We start from the raw sequence: 14,077 nt of genomic DNA, 5'->3' as shown, positions 1-14,077 counted from the left end.
TTTATTTGTTATTCTGTTGTTTATTATTCTGAATTTTATTAATTATTCTGTTGTTTATTTATTATTCTGTTGTTTATTTATTATTCTGTTGTTTATTTGTTATTCTGTTGTTTATTATTCTGAATTTTATTAATTATTCTGTTGTTTATTTATTATTCTGTTGTTTATTTATTATTCTGTGGTTTATTTATTATTCTGTTGTTTATTTGTTATTCTGTTGTTTATTTATTATTCTGTTGTTTATTTGTTATTCTGTTGTTTATTTATTATTCTGTTGTTTATATTATTATTATATTATATTATCTTATCTCATGAGGTCAGAGTTTCTTTAAATGGTGCAGTGATTGGTTAATATGTTCATTTTTCATTTCTAAATTGTTCCATTTATCCGTCACACGATTATTTTCCTTGCATTGTGTCAACATTACCTGCACAGCAGCTGCGATTGCCGTTGCCTAGTGACAGGCGCGTTCCATTTGTTGTTGGAACTCGGAGATTCTGAGGCGACCCCGACACGAGATCACAGACACAAACGCTGCTACTTTCATCGTTTTACCGTAGATGGTATTTGTTTCACAGGGAATTAGACGTAAATGTGGCGTTGCCATCGACGACTGACTACGTTTGCGACTTCTCGACTTTCTCTCATCTTTTTTATGTTCTGTACTTTCTTTAAAAGTCCCTGTTTGGACCAAGTCTCACAAATCCTGCTGCTGCAGAGACGCCAGGCTCATCAGACTCCTGCAGACACATTTGCTCATCAGCTTTATTATTATTATTATTATTATTATTAATAATAATATTATTATTATTATCATCTCCACAGCCACGGTGAGATTATTCCTGTGTCTTCAGCGCCTGCGTCTCCTCTCCTTGTTCCTCAGGGGAATCTTCCACTGAGTTTGTGCTGCTGCTGCTGAAGATGCAGGCTCACGGTGAGGATGAGGAGGAGGAGGAGATATATCTACTGGCTAACATGCAGAGTGAGGTCAGATTAAAGCAGGTATATAGGCCTATTGATCGGAGGATTGACAGCTGTGAGGAGGTCATTGATTTGGCCGCACAGAGACAACTTTTGACCTCGGAGTGTTCGAGGTGAATCGACGTCTTTAATCCAGACGGAAGAGAACGAAGTCCAGTTTTGTCTTGTTATTCTTAAAATTTTAAGAAAGATAATCTGCCAATGTGGTCAATTCAGACTGTAGAAACTGGACAGAAATGGCCAGAAGTAAGAGTTACACCGTAGAATTTCAAGTTTTACCTTGTTACTGCTAATTAAAGCTTTAAATAAGATGGAATATCTGATTTGGGCAAAATCAAACATATTTTTCTGATATTAGATTCTTTTCAGACACAAAATAAGAGCAATGTCCCAGAAACAAGACTAATTTCACTTTCTTAAAAATCTGTAAATGCGGTTTTTGTAGTGCACTGAATGATTTTACCTTGTTTTGATGATGTTTCTGAGCCACATCTCACTGAGGACACTCAGACAACCGGGGTTTGTAGAAAATGTAAATACCAACACTGTACATTTCTTTATTTTATGTCTTACGACGTTTCCGCTTTGAGGCAGAAAAAGCATTTTACAGGAAGGACACCACTGACTGACCAGGTTCACCTCACACTGCATCACCCCGCCCCAGGCTCCTCCCTCCCCCACCCCCCACCTGCTGCTGCCGCTTCCCGCCACCACAAACTGCTGCAGGGAATTCAAACGCTCACTGACGGTAACGTGAGTGGATCACACGTTTCTCCCACAAATTAGGTCAGCGGTGGTCGGATCATTGCTCCCGTGTGAGTGAGAGAGAGGTCAGTGCTCTCACCTTTTCTGCCTGTGACACACACACACACACACGCAGTAAAGTAGCAGAACAACGTGGTCACACCTGAGCAGCAGCAGCAGCAGCAGCAGCAGCAGCAGCAGCAGCAGCAGCAGCAGCAGCAGCAGCAGCAGCGCCGGCGTGTAAACACACAGAAGCTGCTCGTTATGGTTTATAGAGGGGGGGGGTTCATTAGGAGAGCAGAGGGACGTGCGCTCACTCTGACATGTCACAAGGGTTTTATTAGCGATGCTGCACAGCAAAGGTTACCATGTGATGTGTCTCATGTGGTTTGTACAGTAAACGTTGTGAAGCTTCTGCAGCAGCAGAACTCCTGTCGGCTGCAGTCAGGGCTTTGATTTCAGATCATTTCTCTTTCAGCCTCGGTGAAGAATTTACGGCCACCTGATGACCTCATGACCGGCAGGAAGTGGAGGCTGCAGGAGGCGGGTGACACAAAGTGACCACACGAGGCCGCAGCAGACCAGCAGCTCCTGTGTCCCCGCCAGCTAAAATCACTGGTTTTCTCTGTGGGAGAGTGAGTGATTTACAAACTTGAGTTTCCTGTTAGAAAAACACATTGTGACAGTGAGATAAAGACGTGAACATCGTAGACTCAAATTTCTGTGGATTTTGTGTCCCTGGTGGCGTGGCATGTTGTGTATGTGTGTCATGTTGTGTGACTGTCAGTGCTCCACTGTAGCCTGAGACCGTGTCCCTCAGTGGTGCAGTATCATGCTGGTGTGAATAATCCAAGCATGAAGAGTTAAATCAGCCCCGCGGTGCCTGATGTGTGATGAACTCCTCCAGCTGTCCGCTAACATTAACCGGCCCCTCCTCTTTAATGACGGCCGGCAGCTTTCCTGAGGCCCCTTCACACGGTTAATTGTTTCAGCAGCGACCTGGTTGGTGTGTTGTCGCAGATATGTTTCAGTCTGGAGTTTGACCTTTGCACGCTAATGAAGGATTGACCGCGGGCAGCTCATGCTTTCGCTCCGTCTCCTGTGTGACGTGTACGCCGAGGTGCGGGTAACGTCATCGGAGCGTGGGATGAAGGTCGCTCGAGCTGAACGGAACACATGAGTACACACACGGGCGCCGCGTGGCGCGCCGCTCCTCCTCTTCCTCGTCGTTTGTGAATGGTTGAAGAGTCGTTTGGTTCTCGGGGCAGCGTTGTCCGCTGAGATCAGCCGACACGTTAGCTGTGGGCTGTGAGTGTGAGGAGCCGTTCTGCTCCATCAAACTGGGTTAGAGTCACACGGGCGTCGCCTCCCGCGCTGCGATGATGGCCGCTGACGTCCTCCGTCTGACGGCGACCATCATCATCATCATCTGCTGATGTTGTTGTGAATGGAAGCTGTTAGCAGAGCATTATCACAGTGTGATCCACGCAGTCGTCACAGTGCTGCGTTCTCGTGGCCTGCACGGGCCTCCAACCTGGGCCTGAGTCCGGCCCTGGCAATAGGGGGTGGAGCCTGAGCCCGGTCCTGGCAATAGGGGGTGGAGCCTGAGCCCGGACCTGGCAATAGCGGGTGGAGCTTGAGCCCGGCCCTGGCAATAGGGGGTGGAGCCTGAGCCCGGCCCGACATGTTTTAATAGGACAGCGCTACAACCAATCAGAGCAACAACGAACATAGTCAGAGCGGAAAAGGATCCAAGGCCAAGTGTTGCGTGTAGAGTGTGTTTGATGGAGAGATTCCTGTAAGCTAACAAATGTTACGGTAATGGAGCCCAGCAAAGAATACGAGAATTGTTTGTACATTCAGAAAACATCTTCAGAAACAGAAGAAACCCTAAAGTATTACCAAGAGATTACAGCATGTGGAGTGACACTGGTAGAGACGACAGGTTTATCTTCAGATAAACAAAGACACGCAGGACCTGCCACAAAAAAAGAGTTAATATTAAAACGCAGCATCACTGCAAATGAACTTTGCTGCCGCTATGGTGCGTCTAGATTTTCTCAGCTAGTCACAGACATTAAAGAAGGTTAATTCTATTCTTTATATTTTTGTTTAAAGGATTAAGTGAAATAGGCTATGAATTCTTTCTTTATTTTATTACTTAATGAATGAATGAACCTGATAGTCTAGACGGATTTCAGAAAAAAGGCCTTTTATAAGAAGTAAGGAGCATTTATGGGTACAAGTCGGGAACCGGCCTACCTTACATATTTCAAGGGTGCTGAGTCCAAAAAAAACGGTACCCGGGTGAAATTTTGAGGTTTTGACCTTCTAATTTGCATATTAAAATGGCCGCCAAATTGCCCATCTTGCACAGTTATTGGACCATTTCCTCCTAGTTTTTTTTGTAAGTAGGCAATCAAGATGAGGAAATTAAGTTTCTAGATCGATAGTCAAGGGTCAAACAAGGATATAGTGGAGGCTCAGTGCCTTTTTTATGTATATATATATGCAAAATACCAACTTTTAAGGTGAAATTAAGCATTATTTGTGTCATTTTTTAAGGCCGACATAAATATTAAATAAAAGTTACTCTGAAATTTTCCCTGTTGATATGACATATGATGTACACCATATTATATGATAACAAAGAAAAAAATCCATTGCAAGTTGTCTGAGATTTCATGTTTTTTTTTTTTTTTGCAAATTAAGCATTTGTTCTCTAAATTCTAAGACGGGAAAAACCCAGGTGAATAGGGAAAAATATTCAAAAAGAGACCACCATGAAACGTACCAAGTTGAATATTTAGATCAGTACATAGCATGGTCAGTCCCATCGCTGAGGACCCTTTGCCTGAGGTGAATTAACAGCAAAGAGGATCGTAACAGTTTCACACGCTTTGGTAAGTTTCCTGCTTTTTGATTTTTTTAGACAAAAAATGTCAATATTCCTTAGTTATTGATTGAGCTTGTTAACCCTATTTATCCAAAATGATACTTTTTCAACCATAGTGGGTCAAAATTGTGTATTTCAATGATATTGAGATGGCTAGCAACTGGGAGAAAACTAGCTAACAGTTAGCTAACAGTTTTGGAGGGGAAAAAAACAGCGAGCTAGTTTTTTTTTCTTCCAGTTGTGCCCTAAAGATGACCACCTCTGTTGATACAAGTTTATTTCTTATAATTCCAACCCAAACATAGCCCTGTGGCAGCATAAATCCCCCTACTTTCTAGCTAGCTAGCTAGCTAACAAGCTATCATAGGGCAATGGATGCTGGGGAGTGACTGCTGTGACAGGGCTAGATTTGGGGGGAGGAATTATCAAAAATACATGTGTCAACAGAGGTGGTATATCCTCAAAGGGCCATACCATCAAGGGTGCTACCAGGACACGACGCACAAAAGCAGCTCAACCAATCAGACGACTTGTTGAGGGTCGTGATGTGCCTCTTCCAAAAAACTGGACCAATTTCCTGTCCCTCCCTGACAACAAAGCTGATCTTGCCAATCTACTCTCTGAAGAACTATGTGCTCAGGCACCGGATGATAAAGAGATAGTAGTTGCTGGTGGGTTCAGAGACGAAGAGACGGAGGTTAGGTCATCAAAAGCAACAACCAACCTGACTCATCTGAGAGCCACACACGAAGAGGCAGATACCCGATTGGTATTACATGCAGTGCACTGCCAGTCAGACACAGTAGTCGTGTCATCTAGAGACACTGATGTACTTGTGATTCTCGTTTCCCATTTCCCACACGTAGCATGTAAAAAACTCTGGCTGTTGTCTGGTACCACAAGGAAGCCACAATATATACCAATTGATGCTGTTTTTAACAAACTGCCAAAGGATTCAGCACCAAGCCTTGTAGCATTTCATGCACTAACTGGTTGTGATACCACATCATACATTGCAAGTCACACCAAAAGTACATCATGGAAAGTCTGGAAAATGCACCATCAATTGCTCAGCAACCTCGGAATTGGTGATCTCACGGAGGAGACTCAAAGATCTTCAGAGGCTTTTGTCTGCAGAATATATGATGTGCATAAAACAGACTCTGTTGATGCAGCAAGGCATATACTTTTCTCCAGGACAGGTAAACCAGAAGCAATGCCGCCTACAAGCGATGCGCTCCACTTCCATCTGCTGAGAGTACACTACCAGGCAATGGTTTGGAGAAATGCTCACTATGCCACACCTGAGCTTCCTTCACCCTTGGACATGGGATGGAAAGATGGTGATTCAGGACTACAGCCCATTCTTATGTCACAGAACCCAATACCTGAAAGTTGCCTGGAAATGATCAGGTGTGCCTGTAAAAAACAATGCACAACACGCCAGTGCAAATGCCGAAAATCGGGGCTGTTATGCACTGCAATGTGTACATGTCAGAGTGATGACCAATGTCCTTGTTTAAATGTGGAGTTGTAGTCCTCAAGCATACCAAGGCAATGGGTAACCAAAGAACTTGGAAAAGGACTGCAGAAAGAAATACTAATCAAAATGAAATTCCAAAGACAAATGGCACACAAGCAAACTAGAAAGGTATAAAAACAATTTACCAAAACAAGTGACCTATGGAACTTACAGAAGAAGACAGATGAAAGCAAAGCAATTCAGCTAGAAACATGAAAGAAAATATACAGAAACAAGATGTGATCTGTAGAACTGTTCAAGGGAAGTTTCATGTTTTTTTTTTCCCTATTCACTTGGGTTTTTCGATGTTTGAATTAAGAGCATTATGCTTTGTTTGCATAAAAAAATGAATTCTCAGACAACTTGCAATGGTGTTTTTCTTAGTTATTATGTAATATGGAATACATCACATATCATATATACACTGGGAACATTTAAGAGTGATATTGACTGAATATTTATGTCGGCCTTAAAAAATGACACAAATAATGCTTAATTTCACCTTAAAAGTTGGTATTTTGCATATATATATACATAAAAAAGGCACTGAGCCTCCACTATATCCTTGCTCTGACCCCAGACTATAGATCTAGACACTTAATTCATCATCTTTGATTGCCTACTTACAAAAAAACTTGGGGAAAATGGTCCAACGACTGAGCAAGATAGGCAGTTTGGCGGTCATTTTGATATGCAAATTAGAAGGTCAAAAACTCAAAATTTCGCTCGGGTACCGTTTTTTTTGGACTCAGCACCCTTGAAATATGTAAAGTAGGCCGGTTCCCAACTTGTACCCATAAATGCTCCTTACATTCACCTTTTGGGTACATCCCGTCTAGTCTATGATCTGGACACGTTTAATGCTGTGAGTAGGTACATTTAGTTTCCTGTCAATCATAAGTTTCTTTAGAAAATTCTTTGATGCATTTTTTGGAGTTGCTGAACTGATTATTATGTTGTTGAGTTTTTTGTGCTAAACCAAATTCCACAATGTTAACTAGCAGGTTTTTCTGACCGTTACCATGACGATGATGGTTGGATCATGAGCCATGAGGTTGTTGTGTTTTAGTATTTACCATTTAAAAAAAAATATATATATGAGAGAAATAGGAATACATACATAATAAACAATGTTATTCTGTTTATTTTGAGAATAAATGAAGATTTTTCGAAATTAACCTAATATATCATAGTTTAATATAAATAATGATCGATGTAGAAAACACTATTTGTTTATGAAGTGTCACCATTTGAGTTGCCACTTTTCATTGTGTGTGTGTGTGTGTGTGTGTGCGACTGTGACATATGCAGGGGGGTATTTTTACACTTTGCTCTGTGCAACTATAATCCAAACAGACAGTGCTGTGAGACACTGGCAAGGTTTTACGTGCCTTCACAAATGTCACCCTGCTTTGCCTCTGGTCCCTGACACACACACACACACGCTCTGCAGATGCACATGCAGGCTTAAGTTTTAATTACATAAACATTTGTTTCAGGGTCGGCTCATCCAGGAGCAGAAGTATTTGCATTGTTCTGAGTTAAATGTCACGACTGAACCAGTTGTTAAAAATATATGCAAAAGATAAGAAAGACGATATTTTCAAGTCTATATCATATTTTAATGATCTGTTGTTTTTTTTTGCTTTATCTCACTGTTTTTCTAACATTTCTAACAGGAAACTGAAATTTGTAAAATACTCACTCTCCCACACCAAACCCTATAGAGAAAATCAGTGATCAGTTATTTTAACATAAGCACACAGGAGTTGTTGATCCGCTGCTACCTCCATCACTGAGTTCAAATATTATTATATTATTATTTTGTAAAATTCGGCATTTGAAAACCTAAGTTCAGATTTACCTCAGTGACACAAAGTGACCACACGAGGCAGCAGTTGACCAGCGGCTCCTGTGTCCCTGCGAGCTAAAATCACTGATTTTCTCTATGGGCTTTGGTGTGGGAGAGTGAGTGGTTAACAAAAGTGCGTCTAACAGTGAGATAAAGACGAGAAGTTGTTCTAAAGACATCATAGACGTAGAATGACACGGACTTTCCTCTGTGAGCATGTGACTGTCCCCACTAACAGCCTTGTTTTTCACACACAGAGCAGAGGGAGCCTGCCTTTGTGTCACTACCTTATACAACCACACAGACATTTCAAATATGTAGTTTCCATTCAGTGTCTCAATGCTGTGGATTCCAGTTGCGCTGCAGAGGTGCTGCTTTTGGTTTTGGTCTGACCAATGAAATGGAATGAGGTCGACTACACAGACTCATTTTGGGGGTTTAGAGACTTGAGCTCAGAAAAATGCGTGTGACGTTTGGCTGAAGAGCTAAAACATCTCTGCTACAGTTTTCCACATTTTTCCGGGAGGCTCAGAAATAGACGTGCAATCATCATTTTTATTTATAGCTGCTGCATCAGTCCTCTCTGTCGGGACTATCACATAGAAAGAACGCTGTCGGAGGAGCTCGCCGGGGATTTAATGCATTCATGACATGTAAAGATATGTAAAATGACATAAATGATCACATGTCGGAGCGCGGTAATTATCGTCCTCATAATAACTACTTTCCTGAATTTTAATGGATCCTTTGGTGCGTGACAATTTTCAGGTGTTTGTTTGTGAACAAAGAAACAGCGTGATGAGGGCGCAGCTCTGCAGTGCAGGACACTGTTTTTCAGTTTGCCTTTAACAGCCACTGGAGGAGCGTCGGTTGGTGCTGCTGCTGCTGCTGCTGCACCCTGAGGCCTTCTATACATAATTATATACACACACACACACACACACACACACACTGCCGCCTCATTAGTGACTGCAGCCTGAGGCTTACAACAGGGAAAAGGCCTAATTGCACAGTTCAGCAGCGCTGACAGTCCTCGCAGCATTTTTTTTACCAGACTCCAGGATCAGGTAGCGACACTTCCTGCCACTTCCTGCCACCACTGTTTCAAATGGCGTATTTCCACCGGCTCGGTTCACCTCGGCACGGCACGGTTAGGTTGCATCTCCACTACAAAAACAGTACCTACTTAACACGGGCGGAGGTACTGACACATAATTAGTGCTGTGGCTTTATCTCACTGTGAGACACTTTTCCAACAGGAAGTTTGTAAACCACTCACTCTCACACACCAAAGTCCATGGAGAAAATGAGTGATTTTAGCTCACGGGGACACAGGAGCTGCTGGTCTACTGCTGCCTCGTGTGGTCACTTTGTGTCACTGAGGTAAATCCCAGCAAAGGATTTCAAATGCAGAATTTTACAAAATAAGACTTTGGAATGTACTGATGGAGGCAGCAGTGGATCAACAACTCCTGTGTGTGCTGTGATGTTTAAAATCACTGATTTTCTCTATGAGGTCTGGTGTGGGTGAGTGAGTGGTTCACACACTTTTCACTTTCCTGTTGGAAAAGTCTGTGTAACAGTGAGATAAAGACGTGAACATGTTCTTTATTCAGTGACTAAAATATTTGTTTTGATTATGTCTCAGTAACTCATACAACAGCACTTAAAAACACGACTATCCCTTTAAAAGTGTTTGAGTGGATTTGATAAATACTGATAGAGTAAATGAAGTGATTTGTGGATGAAAAGTAAATTTTACATTAGTTGTAAAGATGTATTTTCTTTATAAATGACACACAGGGATGAGAGTGCACTCTTGTGAGATTGTGATCTTCTGCCATCTTGTGGAAAAACAGAGAAACACAGCCTCTAACATGTATCCTGTGTCTCTTATGTGATATTATTTATATTTAGATCAATTTAAAACTAAAAGTAGAACCTAATGGACGATTGGAAAGTTCTTTGAGTTGCCTTATTCCAAACGTCATATATAATCTAAATGTACGTTTCGCGAATCATTCAAGGGTGATTTGTCTCTCGTCGCTTCCCGTAGGTTTGTTGTTGTTGGAGGAGCAGCTTGTACGTGCGGGCTGACAGGTCTGTACACCATGTACTTTCACTCGTTATCAGCACGGTTAAAGTGGTTTATTGACGCAGAACATAGCGTTAATGTTGGCTTTATTCATGTTTTTAGTCGTGTTTGAGAAGGTGAAGTCACAGTCGGAAGATGGCAACATGAAAGGAGAAAGTGTTCCATCAGCTGACCGGAGCTAGGCCTATCAGCAGCAGCTAGTTAGCTTAGCTTAGCTGAAGGGCTAGTTGGTGTTAAACCAGTGACGTTTCTGTTGTTTCTAAAACAAACAAATATATTTACTGTCAACGAAGAAGGTGTTTAGTATAAATGAGCGCTGCTCCGTGAAAGACACACGCTAATGTTGCACCATGAGCTAACAGCAGCTAACTGGGCTAAAGGTTAGCTGCAGTTTGGTGATGTAACTTCAGTGTCAACACATGTTTTTGTTGTTTTTACTCCCGCAGATCAATCAGTCAAAGCACGAGGAGAGTGAACACACACACACGCAACACACACACCATGTCCACCGGCGTAAGTAGCACAGCATCGTTTCCTGTGATTTATCAAAATAAAAGTACACATTTAAAAGCATCACAAGGAAGAAATAAATACTAAATCTTAATATTTTTTAATAAAACAACCAGGCTTTTTACCTGAGATTTATTATTTATTTGTAGTCTGTGGTTTAATTTTATTCAACCCTTTAATATCCTTTTAAATACCTAAATGAATGAGGTAAAATGTTACTTATTTTAAGTACTGATTTACTTATCTATGTCATTACATTTTACCTGTTACTCTTTGTGTGTAATATTTCTATTTAGATCACTTTCTTTCCTCACGCCTTCACTTCTCCATTGTTGTTTTTAATACTTAGCTTTAATAATAGCTTTCTTTAATTGTTTTTTTTATCTCGTGAAGCGCTTTGTTGTATTATCTTGTATGAAAAGTGCTAAAAAAAACACAACTTGACTATGAATTCGTTTTAAATAGTTATAAGAAAAGCATGTAAATTGATTAAAGCTGTAAATGATGTGACATAGTTAAAGTGCTGCATTCTGATGATGTTAAAAGAGCAGTTTTGAACTGTGAAAATAAATCTACACATTTTGGTCCAAATAAGAAGAAAGAAAATATCAGCACACAGTGAAGCCTTTTGTGTAGTTGTAAAGTATTTATATTGGAGTTTATTGTAGTGAGGGAGTACTGCGTCAGTGTCTTGTCTTTGACGGTCGTCCTCTCTGTCTCTCTGCAGGTGCTGTGTGGATGCAGCAGGGTGGTTCTGTCTCAGACCGCGGGTCGTCAAGCGTTAGCTGCTCTCAGAGTCGGAAGAACCAGAACCTTTTCTGCTGCTAGTTCAGATGAACCGTACGTTACTGTATCACACACAGACTCAGGTGAGTGAGTCGTCTCTCAGCAAGAAGCTTCCAGCCTCTCTGGTTCTGTGTCGCGTCTCTGTATAAAACAGACGGCGTGTTCTATCTCATTCTCCAGGACCCAGAACCGTGTGGCCCGATGAGAACATGGGGCCGTTCGGTCCTCAGGACAGGCGCTTCCAGTTACCTGGCAACGTTGGCTTTGACTGTCACCTGGACGGCACGGCCGACCAGAAGAAGTTTCCGATCCACAGAACGGTTCCGGACGTGCTGACCGCGCCGAGCAGCGCAGAGAGACACCAGTTCGTTCTGGCCCAGTTTGTCAACGAGTTCCATGTAAGTGTTGACAAATATGTAACTTTTCTGCCTTTTAAAATGTCTAAAAACAATCCGATTTATGTCTTAAATCATCCAAAATGTCTCCAACACATTTTAAATCCGCAGGAATCTGTATTTTTGTTCCAACTTAATGTATCGCTAAAGAAAAACTGTGCGACTTTGGTGTGTTTTTGTTGACTTAAATGATCATTTGTGTGTGTTTGTGTTTGTCAGGGGAAACTGGGTCCCATGTCGATGAGAGTCAACAAAGCAGAGCAGTATTTTCATCAAACAGACACCGACTGTTCCATAAACTCCTGTCCTGAGCTGCTGAGGAAAGGTGTGTGTTTGTGTGTGTCTGTGTCCAGGTATTACTAATGTTGTGGGGACCTAAACCTGTTTACCCAGTCACATTATGGGGACTTGTCTTCCGTGTGTGTGTGTGTGTGTGTGTGTGTGTCAGGCGTTTACCCCTCAAAATGGTCCATATTTAAGAATTTTAATTTTATTAATTAGGGAAATTATTCCTCTGCATTTGACCCATCCTAGAATTAGGAGCAGTGGGCTGCCACACTGAGTAGCGCCCGGGGAGCAATGGGGGTTGGGTACCTTGCTCAGGGGTACCCCAGCCCTTTTGGCCGGGTGGGGATTTGAACCGGCGACCCTCCAGTTAAGGTTAATGAACAGTGTGTCTTCTTTTTTTAGATCTAGAGCTACTGTTCCCCTCAGCAACTGCCACCTCCATCACAGTTGTCACGGTGACGCAGAGGAGTCGTCACTGTGAGGAGGAGAAGGAGGCGGAGTCAGAGCAGGGCACAGAACAGCTGCTAAACAAAGTCAGTCCTGTCATGTTTCATTCATCTATTTATAAAGTATTTTTATAAACGTTTTATGATGTTTATTTTGTGCGTGTGTCTCACTTCAGTTTGTAAACGGAGCAAAGGAAATGTGTTTCGCTCTGTGGACGGCGGGTTACTGGGCCGACTTCATCCACCCGACGACAGGAGCAGCGGTGAGTCACACTAGACATATTTATGATCTTGAATACACACTAAATCTCTTAAATATTGATTAAAAAATACATGGAATCAACCAAATTCTGTTCAAAAAGTAACCATTTCTGTTGAAGCAGAATTTGGCCATATTTATACTCACTTTCACACATAAATATCCTATATGTTTAAAAAGCCAAAGAAATAAAGAAGGTATTACATGAAACAGTAGATATTTTATGTTTTTTATATCTCATATACCCAGCCATGCAAAAGTATTGTTTTGATTTATATCCTGATGTATATCTTCCCCCTCTCTTTTTAAACTACATTTCCCACAGTTCTTTGCGTCTCCGTTAAGTCACGCCCCGCTGCAAACAGAGGAGGAGCTGAGACATTTAGGTTTCCACATCGAGGCGTCGGGCTCGTGCACGGTGATTCGTCACATCCTGAGCGGAACGCCGTTGTTTGTGGGGACAGTTTTCACCAACGCACCGACCCACAGCGCCACCATCGCGCGGCTACAAGGACTGTCGGATGTTCTCGACGACGAGGAATAGGCGTTTTTTTTTATTTAATATATATATATATTATTTTTATGAACGGCCTCTTGTTTATGGTGTGAACAAGCGTCGGTGTCACTGAGACGCTGCGTGACTGGACCAGGATTATTCCACACTACATCCAGGCAGATTACACCATGTGTTATTATTGTAATCTGCCTTTTTTAAACGTGTCGGTCAGTGACATCATCATCATCATCATCGACGGTCAGATGATGAGAAACAGAAAGTGGAGACATTTCAGATGCAAAGCGACGTCGCTTTGAGATTTAATAATTTATTTTCACAGCTTGAGTCGAAGGAGCTGAAGCAAAACTGGTGAAATAAATCTAAACTGTGAAGACTTCATTTCCTGGCATGTTTACCTACATTTATTGATTGATTTATTTTAAAAAGTACTATTAAAGACTGGAACAGGCTGATTAGGGCTGATTTCAGCTTCTTAAATGTGAATATTTTCTGGTTTCTCTGCTCCATAAAACAAAGGAATCATTAAAAGTCAATTGTTTTGGTTTGTAGACAAAAACAAGACAACATTTTATGGACCAAACAAGTCCTTTACTAATCATTTGCAGCCCTACGTACTTTTAATTCTTAAAAAAGGGGAAATCTTGTTGGAGCATGAGGCAAATTACAAAATAAAGCTTTAAAAGATTTAATAACATAATATACACAATATTAGAACAAACTTTTCTTTGAGTATCTGTACTTTTATAAATGTTCAAACAAGTACTTAAAGTGCAGAATTCTGATCT

General features: G+C 41.6%; 1 protein-coding gene across 2 annotated transcripts; it reads left to right on the top strand.

The window, feature by feature from the left end:
- Nucleotides 1-1,561: 1,561 nt before the first annotated feature.
- Nucleotides 1,562-13,665, top strand: mmadhca (metabolism of cobalamin associated Da). Of its 2 annotated transcripts, XM_058612310.1 has the most exons (9): nt 1,562-1,812; nt 2,205-2,361; nt 10,538-10,604; nt 11,329-11,470; nt 11,568-11,785; nt 12,002-12,107; nt 12,473-12,603; nt 12,693-12,779; nt 13,101-13,665. In XM_058612310.1, the coding sequence occupies exons 3-9, from the start codon at nt 10,593-10,595 to the stop codon at nt 13,317-13,319; spliced, it is 915 nt and encodes a 304-aa protein (XP_058468293.1). In that variant the 5' UTR covers nt 1,562-1,812; nt 2,205-2,361; nt 10,538-10,592; the 3' UTR covers nt 13,320-13,665. The 2 variants fall into 2 exon arrangements, with proteins under 2 accessions (XP_058468293.1, XP_058468294.1); XM_058612311.1 differs by lacking the exons at nt 1,562-1,812; nt 2,205-2,361 and adding an exon at nt 10,046-10,096.
- The last annotated feature ends 412 nt before the right edge of the window (nt 13,666-14,077 follow it).

The sequence above is a fragment of the Solea solea genome, chromosome 2 (assembly GCF_958295425.1).
Source record: "Solea solea chromosome 2, fSolSol10.1, whole genome shotgun sequence".
Lineage (NCBI taxonomy): Eukaryota > Metazoa > Chordata > Actinopteri > Pleuronectiformes > Soleidae > Solea > Solea solea.
The sequence above is the reverse complement of the archived record's forward strand: the minus strand, read 5'-3'. Positions and strand labels throughout refer to the sequence as shown.

What these genes read in the sequence shown, in the direction of transcription:
- mmadhca (XM_058612310.1), top strand. An exon ending in TCCTGAGCTGCTGAGGAAAG is followed by an intron (nt 12,108 to 12,472) that starts GTGTGTGTTTGT and finishes TTCTTTTTTTAG; the next exon opens with ATCTAGAGCTACTGTTCCCC. An exon ending in ACCCGACGACAGGAGCAGCG is followed by an intron (nt 12,780 to 13,100) that starts GTGAGTCACACT and finishes CATTTCCCACAG; the next exon opens with TTCTTTGCGTCTCCGTTAAG.